Here is a 25,294-nt window from a genome sequence, read left to right as displayed (position 1 = left end):
ACGAGGATTTAACAGCTGTAGATATGCACAAGGTTGATAGTGAAATTTGCATTTTTTCATATAAGTACAGTGATGTATCTTCTGCGGGTGCTCACAGCACTGAAACCTGGCAGACCTTCAAGAATGAGTGCATATTTATCGGTTACATAAATGTGGAAATATGCTCATTTTAGCTTACATTTTCCACAAAACTCAAAATAAAAATGGGTAAATACAGATAAGATTAGCAAAAAATAAATATGGATAAATACAGACGGAAATGGCAGAAACATAAATACCATAAACCGGGAGCCCTAATTATAATAGACCTATAGCCTTTCAGTATAATGCCTTCTGGAAAGGCATTGACCTTTATTGTTCGAGGTTACTTTGAGTTTTACTGTTTGTGGTACTAACCTTCACACCACCTCCTACTGCAAGCCTTGACAGCTCAACAACAGCTGCCACTGGAGAGTCTCAGAAACTAAGCATCTTGGCTAATCACTCCAGCCTTACTGTCCTCCATTATAGGCCCTGGAGAACATCTGTTGCTCGTTCAGATCTGCTTGCCACTTGGTAGCCCAACACCCCTACATACATGGGGGGATATTTGGTTTATTGCTGCAGAGGAAGCTAATGAACAAGATGTATGCATGTTGAAAGGTCGAACAGAAAGGATTAATATCAACAGTGACAAAGCAGTGGAGTTAGTGAGGCCTTCTGTTTGTGGTTCCTTAGGCTGATGATACAGCAGCCATCCCTCTTAAGCAGATTGCTTCTTCTCCTCATGTTCCCCTTGCTTTGGTTCAGTGTTTTCGCAATGGTTTTGTGGAAAATAACCTATTAGTCCATCAGTAATTCCTTATTGTTAATACCTTTATTTTGTATGAATTTCCTGAGTGTAAAGTTGACTCGAGTGAATGAAGATATCATCCTCTTGAACCCTTAACTTTTATATCTTTGATATATCTCTACAGAATGTTTGTGGGTGTTACTCCGAGGTAATGTTATTTATCTACTATGATAGATTACACGTTCATTATTAGTGAACATTGTTGTTTATGCAAATGAGGCGACCTACAAGGGCATCTGGAGAATGGCCATCTTTTGCAAAGATTGTCTTGTGGCTTGGATCTTGAGTTTTAACCTTGAATAACCAGTCAAGTAGTGGGGATAACGACTTCCACCGTTAATATATAAAGGCACAATTCAAACCCTTCTTTAGGTAAACTCCTAGTTAGAGCAGAGTTTAGAAAAAAGATGGGCTAAAATTATTATTTTGACGACAGAAAACATCTGTAAAAGTTGTTTGAAAATGTGCAACAATATAGGTTATTATACCCTGCATGAATCCTTCTTTACATCTCATTTTTTACAGTCATAGGAACCTGTAAGAAATGTGTAGCTGTAGACTAGTATAGCTTGGCATCTGTGTTTGTGGTATTGTTTTTTGCAAATCTAGAGAAAGTCAAGATTCCAGAGCCTTGAAGTTATCTTCTTTCCGTCGTGGGTCCTAAGTCTTAGTGGAAAAATATTCATTGGAGTCCTGGGAGCCCATCTTCTTGAGGGGCCAGATTGGTTTGCTGTTATACCAAATTTGAAATGGGTATTAGCAAAAAAGTTTTCAACCATGAACCCTACGGTGCAATTGAATGTTATGTCTTGGTGAACTCGTAGATTTGAGTCCATTACACTCTACTATGCATTTGTTGATTTCGCCACAACTTTGGATGCAATAGGTTCTGGAATAATATGAGGAAATAGCTTCTCTGGCGAGGGCGGGAAAGTGGTGGCTTCTTTTCAGTCTTAGCAGGCTTTACTCTGGCAGGCGGGCTAAGGTTCAGTCGACACAAGCTGGCCAAATATCTAGCGAGGTTCTGTGTAAGGGTGAGGTAAGGTTGGTTGTGTGCTTGCACCTCTGCCTCGTACATGTATTACATATATTACAGATTTGGGTGCTTTTATTGTACAAAGTCCAATGATATAAGCCTTTCAAAGGCACTCGTAAAATATGAAACATATTTCACAGATACCTATGGAATATGCGATTCAGTGTTATAATGACAACAACAAACCATTCTGCATAGATACGCAACTGTTATTGTTTAATCAATGGTGTATTTATGAAGGTTAAAGAAAACCTGGACCTTTTAAATCCAATCAGTGCTCATTTTAACTGCACACTCTGCAAAACTGCTTCAACAATCTCTCCCCTCTACGGACGAAATGTGTTTTTAATAAAACAGGGTGTTTAATCTAACATTTTACATTCTTAATTGTAAAATTAAATATTTCTCTTCTTTTTCTAAAGACAACAAAACTTTATTGTCCAGTATTTCCCTTACTGTTATCAATAAAATTGTCAATGTTTTTTCAAACTAACTTCCCTCAAAATAAACATGTAATATAAAAATGCATTATAGGTAACACTTCAGCCTCATGTTTATGGTGTCGTCAGAACCCCGCAAAGGCAATTTAGAGGCTGATTAATTACACTATCTCAATCACTGTTTTTTTTTTTTGGAACATCCACACCAAGGATATTGATATCTGTGACCAAATGTAGCTTGCCCTGCCTCAAGGGACTAGATGCTCTTATGGAAAATGCTGATTAAAAACACAGTAAATTTATGAGCAGCTCAAGTGGCATTGTTTGGACAGGGTCCCAGGGTTGGGGCAGAATGTGACTAGGAGGAAGTGGACCTAAAGTGGTCTCCAATATTGGTGTCATCGCCTAATAATTGATAGTGCATGACTTTGGTAGAGGCTAAAACTGATTTGTACTAATTTTGATGAATCGATTGAGAATTTCCAACTAAAAATCCAAGATGTTCGCTCTACACCTTCTGAGAAAGATGCATGAAGCACAAATCACATCACTCTTAACATATGTAGCACTGGTCTGGTTTGTAATGTGCAAGGCAAATACGGAGAGAACAGGCACTACTTTTTTAGAAGAAAGTTCTAGATCAGAGGGTGCTCAACATAGGTCCCTGAAAGCGGGATCTATTTGAAATATTCAGACTTCAACTGACTCTGTAAATGTGTTCCATTTGAACTCCTTATATGTATCTCTATATTATATGCATAGGCTAAAAATCTGGCCAGCCTGGATTTACTTTCGGCACGCTACCCTAGATCTAAGCACTGTTACACCAATGGCAGTAATGTAGATTCTTGCCTGATAACCTATATTTTGTGGCGTCTTCTCTTCAGTTTGCCCAGGGCGCCCCCAACCATCTCCTGGAATCAACCTTGTCTGTTTGACCATCATCTAGGACCTAACAAGAGTCTTAGGTATCTCTTGATAGCAACACTACCAGGGCCCTGAGAAAGTGGGGTGAAAAAGACAATACCATCACTGATAGCACCAAATAAACCCCATCTGCCCCAGAACCCGAGAAGATGCCTGGAAAGAGGCCAACCGGAAAGTCACAGGAATCTACATCTGGCCCCAGCCTCGAAAAATTGGGATGAATTTGGCTGATGCCTTATTTGCTTGAAAGTCCTGGCTTTGGCTTTACTCGGTGTAGGACACTAATAACCATTGTACAGTGCCTGACAGTACCATCCTAGAAATTACTTGGTACAGGGTAGTGTGTACGATGACTGCTGCCAGTGCATGACAGCACCAGCATTGTTAGTTCATGGTTTATGATAGGACTACCGCTGTAAGTACTATGTGCCTGATGGTACCACAGTACTTGTTACTTATCAGCACAGTGGTGCGAGTGCTTGGTAGGACCAGGGTACCACTACTCTAAGTCTGCCTTCACCTCTTCAGCCAGTTCATGATGCTTGACAGTACTACTAGTGACGGTACTACTAGGGCACAGTACTTTGTTCTCCACTGTACCAGCAGTATCAGTGTTTGTCACCTATTAGTATCAGAGGTGCAGGTGCATTGTGCTTAATATTAATAGTACCTAAGCGACAGTGCTTGTGACCTGTTGGTATCGGTGATGACTTTGCCTACTCTCTAGCAGTACCACCGCAGTGCATGGCCAGCTCAGATTTAGCAGTAATACACCTTGTGTTTTTGTGAAAATGTCATGAATAATCTTCCTCAAACTGACCTGGATCTCTACTTCCGTTTCCAGGTAACAGGCTGGACGAGGGGTCCGACGTCGAGTCCGAGCCGGACCTACCCTTGAAACGCAAGCAGCGGCGCAGCCGGACCACCTTCACGGCCGAGCAGCTGGAGGAGCTGGAGAAGGCCTTTGAGAGGACCCACTATCCGGACATCTACACCCGGGAGGAGCTGGCCCAGCGGACCAAGCTCACAGAGGCGCGAGTCCAGGTAAGGTGTCTGCGAGCGGTACCAAGCCAGGCCCACTCGAGGCTACAGAAGCTTCCGAGAGCTATACCCAGCCCACGCTTCGGGGGTACACGCGGTTGGTCGGCGTCCACCCACCGTTTTCACTTTCACAGGGTGAACGCTATCCACCCTTCCAAGAATTTGGGCCCCACTAAATAATGTGCTGAACTCGTGCCGGTGTAATTTCCAAACACTGGAGCACTTTCAGCAGCTCCTGCATGTTGTTGTCTGCTATCGATCCGCAACAATGTGCAGGCGACGGACGGGGCTTCTTATTTCAGACTCCTGCTCGGCCCATAACAAAGGCCGAATTTGAGGGGTCACCAGGCCTCCTTTTGTTCGATTGTCTTGGCTGGGAGCAGTCTGGAGCCTCACACCTGATGCAAATGCTGCGGAGCGGAAACCATAGCTCACACCTTGTTAGCACTTAACATATACTTGAGAGGCAGCTTTTCACTGTGTTCAGTCCCTGTTTATATATATATATAAACTTCTTTATTCGGCTTATTCACAAAAGGAAAAACCATAGAAGAGACATTGATAATACACATTACATTTTTACATTAAAAAAACTGTTAGCAAGTAAAAGGAACACATAATTTCTAGAAGGTTCATAAAAGTATCGAGTTAGACATTAAGGAATTATTTAAAAACCATTTCATCAAAGGTCAGGTTAAGAGTTAATTTTTCCGAGTATTATAAATTTTTCCTGTGCTTCACAATACATTTAAAAAAATTAAGCACAAGGTAACAAACTTTTTCGGAGTCCAACATTTGGAGTCTGAGAAATGCAGGCCTACATTGTCTCAGTCCCCAACTCCTCAGAATTGGGAGTAGCCAAATTTTTCTGTGAGGGTGATGGAATTTACAGAACATGCTCACATGTAAATTGGACTGTTTTGACATTCCGTCGCACGTGCAGGGTGGAAGAGTTGCTTCCCAACCGTTTTTCAGTGGGAACGCAACCAATCTGAAAAATGTATTCAGCCTAAATCTAGTCATTAGCATTCTCTCGTAGATCGATATCTGAAGTGTTAGGTACGGATGAATGCCATAGGCTATTTGTATCATGTTCGCGTGAACTACCGCTGTTTTTGATGATTCCGATGCCAGTCTTAAGGTCTCCAAGTGTCTTAGGGCTAATTGTTTAAGGGCTCTCTTCGAGAGGTCCATTATAGTCTCTGGTTCAAAATAGTATTTCTCCAGCCCAAGATCTTTAAGAAAATTTCTTATATAAGAAAGCCATTTTACTTTGGAGGATTTATCAAGAGCCATTGTGTCGGCTATAATGGACTGAGTCAGCGTATTCTTGTCAGAAGTCCAAATACGCCGCCACAGCATCAATGGTTCGGTTTTAATTAAATCCTCGATGTAGGATACTCCTAATTCCAAATGTATGGCATAAATTGAGGTACCTTTAGGGGTAGCTAGGAGAAATCTAAATAAAACATTTTCCGCCTTCTGTATGGAGCTGGTATCCGTGTATCCCCAGACTCCCGCACCATATAAAGCAATAGCCTGGCATTTGGCGTTATAAATTTTCATTAGATCTACTGGGGCCCTTTTTCCTAATCTCTGAGAGAAACTTGTTAAAGCCGCTATTGATCTCTTAAAGAGATGGGCTCTTGTTTCAACTGCTGGCTTCCAAGACAGGCGTTCATCTATCATGATACCCAAATATGGGTATTGGGGAGTTACCTCAAGCTTTTGGTTGTCTAAGTATATGTCCTTAGCTCTTTTTTTCCCATTGCCTGATGTCATGACAAAGGTTTTCTTCACATTTACCCGTAAGTCCAGATTACCCATGAAAGTAGTGTACCTATTCAAAGAATGCTGAAGCTCGCGTGGCGTGCGCGCAAGAATGACCGCATCGTCCGCGTAGAGCAAAGCGGGAATCAGGCGCTGATTTATGCGTGGGGGTCGTGAGCCCCCCTCAACATCTCTCCCTCCAGGCCGTTAGTGTAGAGTGAGAAGAGGAAGGGGGCCAGGACGCATCCCTGCCTGACTCCACGATCTACTCCAAACGGGGCTGTCAGCTCGCCGTTCAGACCAAATCGCACTCTGGCCGAAGCTCCGGAATAGAGTTCCCTCAGAAAGTCTAAGAGAGGTGTCTCTACTCCCATTTGGCGTAGGACCGTCCACAGCTTTGCATGCGATACGCAGTCAAACGCTGCGGACAGGTCGACAAAGACCATATATATCTTATTTGGCTTGGCCTGAGTATATTTTCCCATTATTAAGGTGAGATTGAGGGCCTGTTCTACTGTTCCGAACCCCTCTCTGAAGCCAAATTGGAGATCGGAAATGATGCCACGGTCCTCACTCCACTGCTGGAGACGCTCTAGGATTACTCTCCCCACTACTTTCCCGAGCGAGTCCAGCAATGAGATGGGCCTGTAGCATTTCACGTCTTGACGGTCCCCTTTTTTAAAAATGGGGACCATTATGGACTTAGTCCACGAATTTAGAACTCCCTCATTTGCCACGGCTATGCATACTCTTGTTATTATGGGGGCCCAGAGATCTACGTTGTTTTTAAAAAAGTCCACTGGGACCCCATCAGGGCCTGGAGCTTTTCCCGTTTTGCTTGTCTGCAATGCTAGCAAAAGATCAGGAATGTCAAACAGGAGCGGGATTGGATACTGTACTTTTGAGGGTAATATATCTGTGGATGAACTGCTTTTAAAAATCTCGGAAAAGTGTGCAACCCATGTGTATTCGTCTATGGCGACTTCTATCCTGGGGGTATTATTATCAGTGAGATATGGGGCTCTAACTGTTCGCCAGAAGAGCTCACTGTTTTTGGAAACAGCACTCTTGTGGAGATCATCCCAGAGTTTCCGCTTCAATTCTGTCATTCTTGATTTTTGTTCCCCAATGTATTGTCGTCTTAGAAGTTGAATTTGACCTACGTTCATTATGTAGGGCCGTTTTTAGTTTAGTTAGGGCAGTTGTACAATTATGGGTGAACCACCCTTTCTTGGCTGAATGTTTTGATCTGGGCTTAGATGAAAGTAATTCCTTAATCTGCTCTAAAATTTGTTTAAAGTTATTTAGGACTTCCTCATGACTTGACGAGAGGTCCAGACATTTTAATATGTTTGGATAAGCCTGTTTGATCTGTTTATTTGTAAATTCTGTGGGGTTGATTTTACCCCATTTGATCGTGTAGCCATTCTGTTTGCCTATCTCTAGGTTATTCTGGGCAAGAGTGTTTACTATAACCGAGTTTTGGGGCTTATACTCGGGTAAATAAAGGTGTATCCTTAGCGCTGAGTGATCACTAAGTGAGTTACCGATGACCTGAAAGTCTTTAGCTATACCTAGCAGGCCTGGAGACAGAAAAATAAAATCAACTGTTGTGTGGTAGCCTCTTCCCACATAGGTCGGATTAAGTGAATTTGAATCTGTGCTTGGACAATTGGCAATTTGCAGGTCCAAGTCCGAAAGCACCGCATTTAAGACATTCCCTGCTTTACTGTGCGTAAAGTGTACTAATGGGATCTCAAATTCGTCCACTATCCCACAGCAGTGTAAATTCTTCATTGGGCAAGGATGAAGATTGAAATCTCCTCCCCATATTAAATGGGTTACCCCATGGCTCTCTCTCCATTGATAAAAGTGTTTTAATCTCTCCTGTACGCTTCTGAGAAGGATGATGAATTGATCTTCATTTAAGTTATTATATAGATTGATCAGAAAAGTTGTCTCCTTATTAACCAAGGAGAGAGAAAGAATTTGATGATTAGAATCTTGGAACACTGTAGCCACTTTTAACTGAGATAAGGTGTTAGCAATGTAAATTACGAATCCACCTTTGGGTCTACCTATTATACTACTTACTGCTGGAATGAAATAGGTTTTATAGCCTGGTAGATGAAGCTCTACTGTAGACCATGTCTCCTGGAGACAAATTATTTTATAGGGTTCCAAGAAGTTTAATGCCATCCCATCCTCAATTTTAGAGCGTAGTCCCGCTACATTCCAATAGAGAATGGGTATGTAAGGTGTCGCGTCTTTTTTTTTTTTTTTTGTAAAACATTTTATTGTTGCATTCAGATTGATATAATCACAAGAATGTATAATCGTCGGTGCAGCCTCAACATTCAGCTGCCACCAACCCTTAAGTCAACTTTTGTTACAATGAAATCACTTTCAACTCTAAGGTCATTGAATGGAAGTGTGGCCCACATCAAGCATTATATCGATAGTGTCAGTAGATGTAGTACAACGGTCAAGGCATCTGCATCATAATTCACTCATTCACCAATTCAGCCTCTTGCGCACTAGAGCCCCGTGTCCCTCCCGACTTCGCTCTTTGCCCCCTTTCTCCCCACCCCTACTCTGAATCATCCTCCTCTCCCGAGCTGGCCATGTACTCTTCTTCCGGCAGCGGGTCACACAGATCCCCCCTATACGTATTCCAGGGTGACCAGATTTTGTTCCATTTACGTGGGTTCATCCTTTGGTTATAGACTGCCCTCTCCACCATCATAAGCATGTCCATGTTTCTGCACCACTGTGCCAGGGTCGGTGCTTCGTGTGCCCCCCACTTCTGAGCTATGTCTCTCTTAGCTAGCATCATGCCTATGATCACCCATTTTCTTCCAGGTGGAGTCAAGTTGTTCGGGCCCCACACATTCAGCAAGCATACCCTCGGGTCTGGTGTGATTGGCGTTTGTAAAGCCTGTGAGATCGTGCGTGTCACCCGCCGCCAGTAGTGCACCATGCTGGGGCAAGACCATAAGGTGTGGAACAATGTGCCTTCCTCCCCGCAGTGTCTGAGGCAGTACGGGTTATCTGCTCTTTGGATTTTATGTAGAGTCGTGCGAGTGTAGTATACTCGGTGCAGTATACTCGGTGCAGTATTTTAAATTGAACCAGCCTATATCTCGCCGAGATGCCTGCTTCTTTAGGTGATGCCAGAGCTGCATTCCAGTTTGTCTCATCTAACTCCCCAACCTCGTTCTCCCACTTTTCTTTCAGGTTGTGTAACGGGTCGGGCAGGTTGTTGATCAGTTTACGGTATGTGAGGGAGGTGGCACTGGCCTCCATGTAGTCCGTGAGTAGTCGGTCCTCCAACGGAGCCGACTCTGGAACAATAGTGCCTGGCGCTATTGCCGCCAGCAACGCGTGTCGAATCTGCAGATAGCGGTACTGTTCAGTAGGGCTCATATCATATTGTTCCCTCAACGTATCGAAGGAGACTACCCCATTGGTCGTCCACATGTCCCCCACCGTAGAAATTCCAATATTGTCCCACTGATCAAAACCTTTACTATGCCTCAGTGTACCCAGAGCTTTGGCATCCCATAAGGGTGTAAGTCGTGTAATCACTCCCTTCCATTTTAGTCGTGCTTGGGCTTTATGCCATATTACTACTGTGTGTTTTGTTGGGCCACTCAGTTTCGCTATCAGGCCCTTGTTATAGAGTGGGGCTAAAAGGGTGTTTGTGCCTAGTTGACGCCTGTCCGATACGTAGGCCGGGTCATCCTGCGGACTGTGTACCCACTGATTGACCACCTTAAGATGTCCTGCCCAGTAGTATAGTTCCAGATTGGGGAGAGCTATCCCTCCACTATACCAGTCTCTAATCAGTTTCGACTGGGCGACCCTAGCCGGCTTGTTGCCCCACAGTAGACCCGACAGTTGAGTTGACACTTGTCGAAAGAATGCCGGTGGGATCATCTCTGGCGTATTTTCCAGGACATATAAGAAGCGGGGCAACGCCAACATCTTAAAAAGTGCCGCTCTGCCTAGTAACGTCAATGGGAGGGTTTTCCAACGACGCACATCCGATTTCAACCTGTCGAGTAGCGGCTTAAGGTTCAAGTCTTGGAATGTCGCGTGGTCCCGTGTAATTTGGATCCCTAGGTATCTGAAGGAGACGGTCTCTAGGATCAACGGGCAATCACTACTCAGAGTCGGCGGTGTGCCGTGTATCATATAAAGTACCGATTTCGACCAATTAATCCTATATCCCGAGTACACCCCATGCCTCTCACACAAAGCAAGCAGCACCGGAACACCCGTTGTTAGATTTGTTAGGTAAATTAACATGTCGTCGGCATACAACGACACCCTATCTTCCCAGTCTTCTCCCCACTGTATGCCGTGCAATAACCGGGTGGACCGAATGATAGTGGCCAAAGGCTCCAGCACTAAGGCAAACAATAACGGTGAGAGTGGGCACCCTTGTCTCGTGCCTCTCGCTAAAGGAATTTCCCTCGAGAGGTGGCCGTTCGCCGCCACTCTTGCAACCGGGCATGTGTAAAAGAGCTTAACCCAAGCTATGAATTTCGGGCCAAAACCTAGATGTGTCAGTACCGCAAATAGGTAGCGCCACTCCACCAAGTCAAACGCCATTTTGGCATCGAGCAAGAGTATCGCCGCTGGCTCCGACAACAGCGGGGCCCGCGCCAGTACCCCATGCAATAGTCTGAGATTCATCGCCGTACTCCTGTGAGGCCTGAACCCCGACTGATCAGGATGAATTAGTTGTCGCAGATGGGGCAATAGTCTGTTTGCCAGCAATTTCGCCAAAATTTTACTTTCAGCGTTAAGGAGGGAGATTGGGCGGTACGACCCGCATTCCTCCGGTGGTTTGCCGGGTTTCGGTATCGCTACTATGGTCGCCGCATGCTGGTCAGGCGGCAGCTGTCCCTGTTCCAGACAATCCTGAAACATGTGAAGTATGGGCGTGGCGAGTGTTTCCGACATGGTTTTGTACCATTCGATCGGTATCCCGTTGGGGCCCAACGCTTTCCCCGAGTGCAGTGCCGCAATCGCCATCTGTACCTCCTCGAAAGACAGGTCCGATTCCAACTCGTCTCTGTTTTCTGGTGATAAGACTCGAGTGGGTACCCCCGCAAGGGACGCTTCCGCCATCTCCCGCGTAACATCGAGCTCTGGGGAGTATATTTTTTGAAAATAGTCCGCCAGGAGTTCCACTATCAGCGATGGACGGGTTTGTAGTACATCCGCAGGATCTCTCAATTGCAGTATGGCCCTTTGTCCCCCCCGTTTTTTCTCTAACCAGGCCAGGAGCCTACCCGCTTTTTCCCCCACGTCGTATACCCTGTGTGTCGTCGTTGCTATGGAGTCCACTACCCTGTGACGGATATGGTCGGTGTGACGCTGTTGGCTCAACCGGAGTGTATGCAGCGTGTCTCTCGTCGGGTCAAGCTCATGGGCAGCATTGGCTCTAGCGAGTTTGTCTTCTAAGTCTGATAATTCCTGTTTCTGTGTGTGTTTGTGGTTTGTGATAGTGGAGATAGCCTGTCCTCGAAGCACCGTTTTGTAGGCCTCCCATAGGATAGTGGGAGAGGCCACCGACCCCTCGTTTTCTGCGAAGTAGGATCTCGTACCCCTCTTCAGTGTTTTGGCCACTAGAGGCACTTTAAGGTATCCCGGGTAAATCGGGTAAATGCGTTTGCGGGTACAGTCAGGAGTGGAAAGGAGCAGTGTCACCGGGGAGTGGTCTGATATACCCCTGGGTTTAATTTGTACATCAGCTATCGTGAGACGTCCGTGCCCTAGTGTTAGGAAATAATCGATCCGTGATAAACTACCATGGACCGCCGAGTGGTATGTGTATTGCTGATCGTCCGGGTGGAACTGCCTCCAGAGGTCCACCAGGCCCTGCGCTTCCAAAAAGTTGTGCAGCCGGGAGGGCCCAGGAGACTGGGTTCGCCTCGGGAATCTATCGTGTATGTTATGTGCCACTGCATTGAGGTCCCCACCTAAGATGAGGTCCCCTTCCGGCAGTTCCAGAAGGAATTTCCCTAATTCCGGAAGAGCGACCGTGTGCAGCGCTGGCGGAATATACACAGAGACTACATTTAGCTGTCTCCCCTCCCATTGCCCGTGTGTCGCCGCAAAACGCCCCTGTGTGTCTGTCTTCGTAGATTGGACTATGAATCTGGAGGAATGGTGCATTAGAATTCCTGTACCACGGGACCCCTTGGTGAATTCCGAGTGGGCGACCATTCGGTAACCCCTTCTGTCCAGGGCCTGTGTTGCTGTGCCTGTTAAGTGCGTCTCTTGTAGCAGGACCAGGGCCGGATTCGATCGTCTTATATGCTGTAGTACTAAACCTCGTTTGACCTTGTCCCCCAGGCCCCTCACATTCCAAGTCATAAGGCTCAACGGTGGCACGTGGCTCATTATGGAGTCCCCCCCCCCTGTGTCAGCTCGTGTGGTGTGCGTCATAGTGCCTGTGTTTGTGAGCGCCAATATGACATATCGACTGAGATCTAATGAATTGCCCGCTACCTGTTACACTACGCTTGCGTGCCTTAAGATTCCATTCTTGACCAACGAAACCGAGTCTTAACTCCCAAACCATCCTACCCCCAACACCCCCCCTCCCTGCCCCCCTGCTAAACGGACCTGAAACTGCCCGCCCCCCCAACTTAGCAGAGTGCCTGATCCCAACCCAAAAATACAGTACTTGCTCGCTGTGGTGAAGGACTCTCCGGAGTCGGCGGCCCCCTCTCTAGGGCACAGGGGACCTCCGCCCAGTGTCCATGGCGGCAGTACAGGTCAGTGTTACTGTTGGCCGGGAAGGCCATCACAGGACGTTATTGCTCTTCGTTATCTTCCGTTTCTGGAATGTCGTTCAGAGGTGAATGCGGTCCATGTTCTCCACCGGGTGATTGGGAGCCCGGACGGGATCCACCATTGCGATTCACGCTCGATCTGGCCGAGCGGCGAGGTTGGCCCACTGGCCTCCAGCCATTCTGTCGCCACTTCCGGGTTGTCAAAAAACCATGTTTTGTTGTCTGCCACTATTCGCAGCTTGGCCGGGAAGAGCATTGAGTAGGGAATCTCTCTCGCCCTGAGTTCTTTTTTAACTTCAAAGAAAGTTCTCCTCCTCCGCGCGACCTCCGCCGTATAGTCAGGAAAGAATGCAAGTGTGGAGTTTTGAATTCTAATCGGCGGAGAGTTCCTTGCTGCTTGGAGGATCGCATCCCTGTCCCTGAAATTGAAGAGTCGCGCTATGATTGGCCGTGGGTTAGCGCCTGTTTTTGGGCGTCCCCCGGGGACTCGGTGCGCCCTTTCCACTGTAAAGAAGGCCGAGAGACCCTTGGGCTGGAGGCATTGTTTGATTAGTTCTTCCACATATAAGTCCATTGCTCTCGTGTCTTCAGATTCTGGAACCCCTATTATTCGGACGTTGTTGCGCCTCGAGCGCCCTTCCTGGTCATCCAGTTTATCACGCAGTTCTTTGTTTTCTTTCGAAATCCTTTCCATATTCAATTGCAGTTCAGAAACATCTTCTACCAGTGACTTAGTCACAAGTTCCATCGTGTTCACTTTTTCCGTCATTTTATGGAAGTCTGCACGTATTAGCGTGATTTCCGTGGAGATTGACCCCACTGTTGCCTGCACCTGGGTGAGGGCCCGCATCACATCGTCTAAGGTCGCTTTCTTGCCGCCCGTCGCATCCGTGGTCTTGCCCGTCTGTGCCTTCGCGTCCGGTGGGGAGGCAGTATTCTGGCCATAAGCGTATTTGTCGAGACGGGATTGCGCAGTTCCGCCTTTCGACCCCTTGCCGGCCATCCCAGTGGTCCCTTCCGTTACACCTCACAGGGGTTTCTTGTCGTGGAGAACGGCACCAAAGGCGTCAATTCCGTTGTGGAGCGGCTCCTGCAGACGCCGTCCAGCACGTGCCGCAGGCCGGTCGGACCCAACGGCCGCTGGGTGACTGAGTTCGTCCCCTGCTTACTGCCCAGTCACTGGTGGGTATGATCGGCACCTCCTGTCTCTCCCAGCCGGTCGCCAATCCACAGTCTACTGAATGTTGTCCGTGATGCCGCTGTATCCCGACAACCCTGTATATTCAGCTGTGCAGTGCCCGCTGTGACCAGGAGCAGTGTGAGGCTGCCCCCCGATGTTGTGTCCGCCGCGTTGTTACCAGCGCATCGGTGGCGGTCGTCGCCCGTGTGTGCAACCGTGTCTATGCTGGCTGCATATTGTTCCTAGCTGGGAATCACCAAGGAGTCCGCCTCTTGAGGCGTATGCGTGGTGTGCCTCCAATGCCTTATGCCGGGGCCCCGTCACAGAGTAGCAGTGCTGAGGCGGGGGGTGCTGTGTCCCGGTGCGGGATTTCGTGTCCCCTCTCCACACCCCTGCAACTAATGGGGTGCGGGGCCGCGAGAAGACGGGTCCGGGGTCGGGAGGGTGCGGACAGTAGTCCTGGGCAGGCGCCGGCGTCTCCCCTTCTGCAGCCGTGCCCCCGACCGATGTGTGGCCCGTGAGTTGCACCCTCTCTTACCGGGCAATCACCGGTCCATGTGACGACATCCGCCGCCCTCCGCCGGTGCAATCGGGTCCCGCGTCGGCTGTCACTGGATACCCTTTGTCTTGCACCCTGGATTTGGACGCACTCCACACCCAAAATGGCGGATTCAGTCCTCAAGGTCGCTGGCTCTTTCACCTCCGGATAGCGACCGGGTGTGTTCCCAAGCAATCCGCAGGGATGTCTGGTCCACCGATCCCCGGCCCCTTAAGTCCAGAGGCTATGGCGGATCGTCGAGTCCTCTGCCGTTTCGAGTTCGCCTTTGGACGGACACTTCCGGTGCTGTCTCGCCCGGCCAGTCGCACCTCCCGTCCGTTCACCTCTGTCGGCAACTCCCCGGCTCCAACTCCTCCCGGCGGCCTGAGCGGGCTGTGCTCCGAACCTCGCTTCCCGACGTCGGATTTCTATTCCGTTTGTCCCCTTCTGTGCCGCCCGGTCCTGGGCGTCGGTACCGTCCCGTTGCAGATTGTAGTTTGACGGATCAGTATGCGGATTTCATCGGAGGCCGCTTCAACTGCGGAGCTCGCCCACTATGCTGCCGCCATCTTCGGCCGTCAGCCACGCCCCAGATGTCGCGTCTTTTAAATGAGCTACGTCTACTTCTACATCAAGTTCTGTGGGTGGCACGGAGATATTTAACTTCTTAATGCTAGGGAGTGCGCTGGATTTAATGGGTTCACTTTCATTTGGTGGTCAATCGACCATTTCAAGTCCACTATATCTGTTTGTCAACGGGATGTTATACCAAGAATCCCACCGAGGCGGCTCTCTAGGTACCGGCCTTTGTATGTATGGCCTCCTATCTTCCCAACCTCCCCCCTGATAACGTGAACCCACTGTATGCCAAGAGTAGTCTGGCTCGTAGTGTCTAGGGGCCCCGTAGTATCTGGTATTCAGGGACTCAACCTGTCGGGGAACTGGAACAGCCCATGGAGGGTCTTGTTCCTGGGGGGGACAATTTAATTGTCTAAATGGGTAAAAAAAAAGAAAGTGGCTTAATTCTAATTCCTCCATTTGCGACCGTGTCTTCCCAGGAGCAAATGTACTCTGCTGCACGAGGATCCTGAAAGGTAATCACAATACAGTCCCCTGGGATCGTTTTTCTGGTATTGCCCACCCATGGAACCCTTAATACAGACCGAATCCTTCCGTGCCAAGTTGAAGGGATGGGGCGATTGGTCTGTAGCCAATGCTGTGCCTTGTTTTTTAGGGACCAACTGGGTTCCGCATTATATTCTGTTAGCTCAGGGACACCCGCCATGACCACCACGTAAGGCGAGGCCTCAGGTGGGAAGTTAGCTGGAGCTCTTGGCGCCCCTGAGCTTTTGACAGTATTTCTTCTAGCCCTAACGGACGAAGAATTGGGGGCTGGAAACTGAGAGACCACGGTTTTAGTAGAGGTTTTTTTTGTGGTTTTATCGGCTACCACTATATTTGGGGCAGGTGTAGTTGGTGATTGAAGGTTTGTCTGTAAAGAGGTATTGGTTGGGATGGTAGATGAAATCAGTGTGGTGGTTGGGATTGGTGGAATGATTGAGTTCGGTGTAGTATTAGTGGTGGAGGAAGTGGGTATTGCTATATGAAGCGTCTTCTTTTGAGCGTTTGGTAAATTCGGGTTTGCATTTGCCGTCTTTGTAGGGAGTGGTTTTTTGATGTTATTATCCTCTGTTTTTTGTGGCCCTGGTAAATGATTAAGTTGTTGAATTTTTGCAAACTTTAAGATCTGTGACTCCAACTGTGCTAATCGTTGTTCTAAAGGTAGCAAAGATTGTTTGAATATATCAGCAATCTTAGATAACAGCAACTGGGAGTCAAACCTATCAACTGAACCCTTATAGGACTGTGTAAGGGTTGGGGAGTCCAAAATTACCGGAATGGGTGTTTCATTTTCTGAATGATGAACTAGCACAGGGACTACTATTTGATCTGCTCTAACAGATCGATCTTGTGGGACATTAGGTGTATGAGCCGGCTTATTTAAAGTTGGATGATTAGAGACATCCCTTCTCTTACTTATCGCCCCCTCCCTCCTTCCCCTTGCTAAATTGTTTTCCAGGGAGGACTTTTGTGAGGGGGTTTGCGGGGCTAGATCTGGTGTTTTTTCTAGGTCAGAACTGAGCTGAGAGTCTGCGAACTGGGATACTGATAAATCCACCGTAAAAGGCAGACTACGTCTCTCTCGGCACGGCATTACCTCTGCATTAGTGTTTCCTAGGACTGGTGATCTAGCCTCCGCCAAATTACCCAATGAGGATCTTTTGGCGAATGCCAGGTCTAAAGAGACCCTTCCTTCTATTAGCGATATGCTTTGGTCTATGAACGTGTTTGCCTTAGTGATAAACTCGTCCATGGGACCAAGCAGTTTGCCCACACTACCCGGGGCTTTGATTTTGTTTCCCCTGGTCACCACCATTTCCACTAAACGATAAAAATAAGAGTCTCAATATGAAAAAAAAAAAAAAAAAATCGTAAAGGGAGAGAGAATGATAAAAAGAATGGCCCAGTCCAGTCTCTTACGTCCTCGAACGGCCTCAAACGGCCCGCTCTTTGCCCGGTCTTCGCCCCAGGCTCCGTCCCGCGACGCGGTGGGGCTTTTGTCATTGAAGTACGTGGAGTCAGGAGGCGTGGTCGCCGGGGGAAGAGGCACCAGCTGCGAGGAATGGTGATTGCTGGGCCTCGCAGTCCCCCGGTAGGCTCCTTTGCACTAAGAAACACTCCAAGGCCTCCACCTGGGCGGTATCGGGCTGGGAGCGAGTTAACTCACCGCCGAACGCAGAGCGCTCCCACCAGCGGACACTGCCTCAGGGAGCACGCAGGTAACAGGCGTCCTGTAGCAATCCTCTTAGGACAGGCAGAGAGTCAAACAATGAGCGGCACCCGCGAAGCGGGTGTCGAGAAAGGTGATGAAGAGAGAAATCAGGAGGCATGGTCGCCGGGGGAAGAGGCACCAGCTGCGAGGAATGGTGATTGCTGGGCCTCGCAGTCCCCCGGTAGGCTCCTTTGCACTAAGAAACACTCCAAGGCCTCCACCTGGGCGGTATCGGGCTGGGAGCGAGTTAACTCACCGCCGAACGCGGAGCGCTCCCACCAGCGGACACTGCCTCAGGGAGCACGCAGGTAACAGGAGTCCTGTAGCAATCCTCTTAGGACAGGCAGAGAGTCAAACAATGAGCGGCACCCGCGAAGCGGGTGTCGCGAAAGGTGATGAAGAGAGAAATCAGGAGGCGTGGTCGCCGGGGGAAGAGGCACCAGCTGCGAGGAATGGTGATTGCTGGGCCTCGCAGTCCCCCGGTAGGCTCCTTTGCACTAAGAAACACTCCAAGGCCTCCACCTGGGCGGTATCGGGCTGGGAGCGAGTTAACTCACCGCCAAACGCGGAGCGCTCCCACCAGCGGACACTGCCTCAGGGAGCACGCAGGTAACAGGCGTCCTGTAGCAATCCTCTTAGGACAGGCAGAGAGTCAAACAATGAGCGGCCCTGTTTAGGAGATATGCATGCTCTGTAAGAATGTCAGATGTGTTGGTCTTTCCCAGTCTTGACACAAAGCAAATTGCATTATATAGAGCTTACTTCCCTTAAGGAGGCGTTGAAATAATTTAAGTACCACTATTTTTTCTTGTGTAGCCCTACTCATTCCAATGCAGGGTGTCAGAGCGTTTTACATCAACATGTTCATATTACATGTACAATAAATTTTATGTTTGTAAATGAATGTACAGGATGCGTTACATAAAACTGGGAAATAGCAAGGTGTAGAAGTCCCATATCATCTTCCAGCATAGCTCAATGTGCTATTATCCTCACAATGCACTCAAAAGTACACGTTAGACCTGCTAAACATATATGTAAGGGCTTTAGATCTGATGTCACTTCTTGTGATGCCACTTCCTGTAAAGTCGTGTCTTGTGATGCCACTTTCTATGATGTCAATTCCTGTGATACCATGTGTGATATTGTGTGCCGTGATGCCATGCGCCCTGATGCCATGCACCGTGATGTTGCGCGCCGTGATGTCACTTGCATACTGTCAAACTAGGTCAGTCACCCCACTTCTGTTTTTTAGAACTTGTGCCCTGGCCACGCCCACTCAGAGCTGCACCATGCCAAACATACGCTACCATTCACTCAACCCTTCAGCGGCATGGCTACCCTTGTTTCACCAGGGAGCCGAAAGTGGACCACGGAGGGTGCATAGCGTTCACCAGGGAGCAGAGAACACGCCCTTTCACCGGATGGTGGTGGAGGGTGCATCCCCTTTCTAGTGAGAGTGAACGGTTCACTATCATCTATTAGTAAACTCGGGGTGCACTCCATTTACTAGGAAGCAAGGGGTGTACTAAAATCTCTGGAAAGCAGAGGCTGTGCCGCGTTCACTAGTGAATGGCGCGTGCATCCTCTAAGCACTAGAGAGTCTAGAGTGCACCCCCTTAATTAGGGAGCAGATAATGGTCCTTCGCTAGGGAGGGGGCGCCGCCCTCCTATTCACCAGGCAGAGGATGGGTAAAGTTATTTCTGTAACGAGTGGAAAGTGCACCCCTCCTCCCCCGTTAGCCAGGCCGTGGGGGCGGCAGCCCTTTTTCATTGAAGATGGAATAATTATTGTTCATAGACCCTTGGCTGTCTAGATATGGTGATTTGCTTGGGGGTGACCAGAGGTTTGGGGTATCGGAAGAGTGAGGCGGATAAAGTGCAGTGTGGAGTTGAGGGTAAGGCGCATGCTGTGGCGGAAAGAGGCCGACTGTACGTGTGGGGGTGTTTTTGTTTCAGGGTTGGTTTTGACATGCACAGGATTAATATTCCTAGCGGGAACGGCACACGGGGCCTCTTGTCTGACAGTGAAGCCCGTGTCAGCTGTGCCCACAACTCAAAGGGATCGGAGGTGTTAAAAGATTTGTGCTCTAAAGGGGTCCTTGGGAACCGAAGTGTGAGTGCGGGCGGGGGCTACCGAGGAATGCCTCGGGTTGCACAGAGCGCCTGGTGTGCGACTGACTTTGTCCCAAACGCACCAGCGTCCCGGATGCACCGGCCTCTGTCTATAAAGTCCCCTTTTCCCAAAAGTCCATTCCAGTCAAAGGGAGCTTGAGCACAACTTGACCAAACAACACTCCCCCCTCCTCCCCCTACACGTTCTTCTACCTCCAGGGGTCCCAAACACTTTACACCTCTGAAACGGTGGTTGGGACCCGTGCCCGAATATCTCTGAACCCAGTAGACTAGAGTTTTGTGACATCTGCGGCACTGAAGCAGTGGCCTGGATCCACACCACACTCTTGAACCTGTGAAGCAGTGGCCTGGATCCACACTCTTTTAACTGTGAAGCAGTGGCCTGGATCCACACTCTTGTACCTGTGAAGCAGTGGGTGGCCTGGATCCACACTCTTGTACCTGTGAAGCAGTGGCCCGGATCCACACTCTTGTACCTGTGAAGCAGTGTCCCGGATCCACACTCTTGTACCTGTGAAGCAGTGGCCTGGATCCACACTCTTGTACCTGTGAAGCAGTGGGTGGCCTGGATCCACACTCTTGTACCTGTGAAGCAGTGGCCCGGATCCACAATCTTGAACCTGTGAAGCAGTGGCCTGGATCCACACTCTTGAACCTGTGAAGCAGTGGCCCGGATCCACACTCTTGTACCTGTGAAGCACTGGCCCGGATCCACACTCTTGTACCTGTGAAGCAGTGGCCTGGATCCACACTCTTGTACCTGTGAAGCAGTGGCCTGGATCCACACTCTCACTCTTGTACCTGTGAAGCAGTGGCCTGGATCCACACTCTTGTACCTGGGAAGCAGTGGCCTGGATCCACACTCTTGTACCTGTGAAGCAGTGGCCTGGATCCACACTCTTGTACCTGTGAAGCAGTGGCCCGGATCCACACTCTTAAACCTGTGAAGCAGTGGCCTGGATCCACACTCTTGTACCTGTGAAGCAGTTGCCTGGATCCACACCACACTCTTGTACCTGTGAAGCAGTGTCCTGGATCCACACTCTTGTACCTGTGAAGCAGTGGCCCGGATCCACACTCTTGTACCTGTGAAGCAGTGGCCCGGATCCACACTCTTGTACCTGTGAAGCAGTGGCCTGGATCCACACTCTTGTACCTGTGAAGCAGTGGGTGGCCTGGATCCACACTCTTGTACCTGTGCAGCAGTGGCCCGGATCCACACTCTTGTACCTGTGAAGCAGTGGCCCGGATCCACACTCTTGTACCTGTGAAGCAGTGGCCCGGATCCACACTCTTGTACCTGTGAAGCAATGGCCCGGATCCACACTCTTGTACCTGTGAAGCAGTGGCCCGGATCCACACTCTTGAACCTGTGAAGCAGTGGCCTGGATCCACACTCTTGTACCTGTGAAGCAGTGGCCTGGATCCACACTCTTGTACCTGTGAAGCAGTGGCCTGGATGGTAAACATCATTTACAACGATGTTTTCACAACGCGGTACCTTTACACCGCGGCTGTGACAACGCAAGTCGTTACCACGACTTGCGCTGGAGGGCGCTCAAGGTCTAAAAATAGTTAATTTACTATCCTAACACCTTCCCTAGGGTCCACGGGGACTGGTGTTAGAATAGTAAATTAAACTATTCGAAATCCGCGCCCCCCCAACGCAAGTCGTGGTAACGACTTGCGTTGTCACGGCCGCGTTGTAAAGGTATGCGTTGTGACGGTACGCGTTGTACCGTCATATATCCGGCCTGGATCCACACTCTTGTACCTGTGAAGCAGTGGCCCGGATCCACACTCTTGTACCTGTGAAGCAGTGGCCTGGATCCACACTCTTGTACCTGTGAAGCAGTGGCCCGGATCTACACTCTTGAACCTGTGAAGCAGTGGCCTGGATCCACACTCTTGTACCTGTGAAGCAGTGGCCTGGATCCACATTCTTGTACCTGTGAAGCAGTGGCCCGGATACACACTCTTGAACCTGTGAAGCAGTGGCCTGGATCCACACTCTCACTCTTGTACCTGTGAAGCAGTGGCCTGGATCCACACTCTCACTCTTGTACCTGAGAAGCAGTGGCCTGGATCCACACTCTTGTACCTGTGAAGCAGTGACCTGGATCCACACTCTTGTACCTGTGAAGCAGTGGCCTGGATCCACACTCTTGTACCTGTGAAGCAGTGGCCCGGATCCACACTCTTAAACCTGTGAAGCAGTGGCCTGGATCCACACTCTTGTACCTGTGAAGCAGTGGCCTGGATCCACACTCTCACTCTTGTACCTGTGAAGCAGTGGCCTGGATCCACACTCTTGTACCTGTGAAGCAGTGGCCCGGATCCACACTCTTGTACCTGTGAAGCAGTGACCTGGATCCACACTCTTGTACCTGTGAAGCAGTGGCCCGGATTCACACTCTTGTACCTGTGAAGCAGTGGCCTGAATCCACACTCTTGTACCTGTGAAGCAGTGGCCCGGATCCAAAATCTTGTACCTGTGAAGCAGTGGCCCGGATCCACACTCTTGTACCTGTGAAGCAGTGACCTGGATCCACACTCTTGTACCTGTGAAGCAGTGGCCCGGATCCACACTCTGAAACCTGTGAAGCAGTGGCCTGGATCCACACTCTTGTACCTGTGAAGCAGTGGCCTGGATCCACACTCTTGTACCTGTGAAGCAGTGACCTGGATCCACACTCTTGTACCTGTGAAGCAGTGGCCCGGATCCACACTCTTAAACCTGTGAAGCAGTGGCCTGGATCCACACTCTTGTACCTGTGAAGCAGTGGCCCGGATCCACACTCTTGTACCTGTGAAGCAGTGGCCTGGATCCACGCTCTCACTCTTGTACCTGTGAAGCAGTGGCCTGGATCCACACTCTTGTACCTGTGAAGCAGTGGCCCGGATCCACACTCTTGTACCTGTGAAGCAGTGACCTGGATCCACACTCTTGTACCTGTGAAGCAGTGGCCCGGATCCACACTCTTAAACCTGTGAAGCAGTGGCCTGGATCCACACTCTTGTACCTGTGAAGCAGTTGCCTGGATCCACACCACACTCTTGTACCTGTGAAGCAGTGGCCTGGAGCCACACTCTCACTCTTGTACCTGTGAAGCAGTGGCCTGGATCCACACTCTTGTACCTGGGAAGCAGTGGCCTGGATCCACACTCTTGTACCTGTGAAGCAGTGGCCTGGATCCACACTCTTGTACCTGTGAAGCAGTGGCCCGGATCCACACTCTTAAACCTGTGAAGCAGTGGCCTGGATCCACACTCTTGTACCTGTGAAGCAGTTGCCTGGATCCACACCACACTCTTGTACCTGTGAAGCAGTGTCCTGGATCCACACTCTTGTACCTGTGAAGCAGTGGCCCGGATCCACACTCTTGTACCTGTGAAGCAGTGGCCCGGATCCACACTCTTGTACCTGTGAAGCAGTGGCCTGGATCCACACTCTTGTACCTGTGAAGCAGTGGGTGGCCTGGATCCACACTCTTGTACCTGTGAAGCAGTGGCCCGGATCCACACTCTTGTACCTGTGAAGCAGTGGCCCGGATCCACACTCTTGTACCTGTGAAGCACTGGCCCGGATCCACACTCTTGTACCTGTGAAGCAGTGGCCCGGATCCACACTCTTGAACCTGTGAAGCAGTGGCCTGGATCCACACTCTTGTACCTGTGAAGCAGTGGCCTGGATCCACACTCTTGTACCTGTGAAGCAGTGGCCTGGATCCACACTCTTGTACCTGTGAAGCAGTGGCCCGGATCCACACTCTTGTACCTCTGAAGCAGTGGCCTGGATCCACACTCTTGTACCTGTGAAGCAGTGGCCCGGATCTACACTCTTGAACCTGTGAAGCAGTGGCCTGGATCCACACTCTTGTACCTGTGAAGCAGTGGCCTGGATCCACATTCTTGTACCTGTGAAGCAGTGGCCCGGATACACACTCTTGAACCTGTGAAGCAGTGGCCTGGATCCACACTCTCACTCTTGTACCTGTGAAGCAGTGGCCTGGATCCACACTCTCACTCATGTACCTGAGAAGCAGTGGCCTGGATCCACACTCTTGTACTTGTGAAGCAGTGACCTGGATCCACACTCTTGTACCTGTGAAGCAGTGGCCTGGATCCACACTCTTGTACCTGTGAAGCAGTGGCCCGGATCCACACTCTTAAACCTGTGAAGCAGTGGCCTGGATCCACACTCTTGTACCTGTGAAGCAGTGGCCTGGATCCACACTCTCACTCTTGTACCTGTGAAGCAGTGGCCTGGATCCACACTCTTGTACCTGTGAAGCAGTGGCCCGGATCCACACTCTTGTACCTGTGAAGCAGTGACCTGGATCCACACTCTTGTACCTGTGAAGCAGTGGCCCGGATCCACACTCTGAAACCTGTGAAGCAGTGGCCTGGATCCACACTCTTGTACCTGTGAAGCAGTGGCCTGGATCCACACTCTTGTACCTGTGAAGCAGTGGCCCGGATCCACACTCTTGTACCTGTGAAGCAGTGACCTGGATCCACACTCTTGTACCTGTGAAGCAGTGGCCCGGATTCACACTCTTGTACCTGTGAAGCAGTGGCCTGAATCCACACTCTTGTACCTGTGAAGCAGTGGCCCGGATCCAAACTCTTGTACCTGTGAAGCAGTGGCCCGGATCCACACTCTTGTACCTGTGAAGCAGTGACCTGGATCCACACTCTTGTACCTGTGAAGCAGTGGCCCGGATCCACACTCTGAAACCTGTGAAGCAGTGGCCTGGATCCACACTCTTGTACCTGTGAAGCAGTGGCCTGGATCCACACTCTTGTACCTGTGAAGCAGTTACCTGGATCCACACTCTTGTACCTGTGAAGCAGTGGCCCGGATCCACACTCTTAAACCTGTGAAGCAGTGGCCTGGATCCACACTCTTGTACCTGTGAAGCAGTGGCCCGGATCCACACTCTTGTACCTGTGAAGCAGTGGCCTGGATCCACGCTCTCACTCTTGTACCTGTGAAGCAGTGGCCTGGATCCACACTCTTGTACCTGTGAAGCAGTGGCCCGGATCCACACTCTTGTACCTGTGAAGCAGTGACCTGGATCCACACTCTTGTACCTGTGAAGCAGTGGCCCGTATCCACACTCTTAAACCTGTGAAGCAGTGGCCTGGATCCACACTCTTGTACCTGTGAAGCAGTTGCCTGGATCCACACCACACTCTTGTACCTGTGAAGCAGTGTCCTGGATCCACACTCTTGTACCTGGGAAGCAGCGGCCTGGATCCACACACTCACTCTTGTACCTGTGAAGCAGTGGCCTGGATCCACACTCTCACTCTTGTACCTGTGAAGCAGTGGCCTGGATCCACACTCTTGTACCTGTGAAGCAGTGGCCTGTATCCACACTCTTGTACCTGTGAAGCAGTGGCCTGGATCCACACTCTCACTCTTGTACCTGTGAAGCAGTGGCCTGGATCCACACTCTTGTACCTGGGAAGCAGTGGCCTGGATCCACACTCTTGTACCTGTGAAGCAGTGGCCTGGATCCACACTCTTGTACATGTGAAGCAGTGGCCTGGATCCACACTCTCACTCTTGTACCTGTGAAGCAGTGGCCTGGATCCACACTCTTGTACCTGGGAAGCAGTGGCCTGGATCTACACTCTTGTAGCTGTGAAGCAGTGGCCTGGATCCACACTCTTGTACCTGTGAAGCAGTGGCCCGGATCCACACTCTTGTACCTGGGAAGCAGTGGCCCGGATCCACACT

The 25,294-nt window shown here is 49.6% G+C and overlaps 1 protein-coding gene across 3 annotated transcripts in view; it reads left to right on the top strand.

The window, feature by feature from the left end:
* PAX7 (paired box 7) overlaps positions 1–25,294 on the top strand; it is a 270,897-nt gene that overhangs the window by 159,894 nt on the left and 85,709 nt on the right. For all 3 annotated transcript variants that reach the window (XM_078642522.1, XM_078642523.1, XM_078642521.1), the window contains exon 5: positions 4,080–4,279. In XM_078642522.1, the coding sequence (XP_078498648.1) occupies positions 4,080–4,279 (200 nt within the window). The remainder of the gene's footprint in view (positions 1–4,079; positions 4,280–25,294) is intronic.

The sequence above is a fragment of the Lissotriton helveticus genome, chromosome 5_1 (genome assembly GCF_964261635.1).
Source record: "Lissotriton helveticus chromosome 5_1, aLisHel1.1, whole genome shotgun sequence".
NCBI lineage: Eukaryota > Metazoa > Chordata > Amphibia > Caudata > Salamandridae > Lissotriton > Lissotriton helveticus.
The sequence above is the reverse complement of the archived record's forward strand: the minus strand, read 5'-3'. Positions and strand labels throughout refer to the sequence as shown.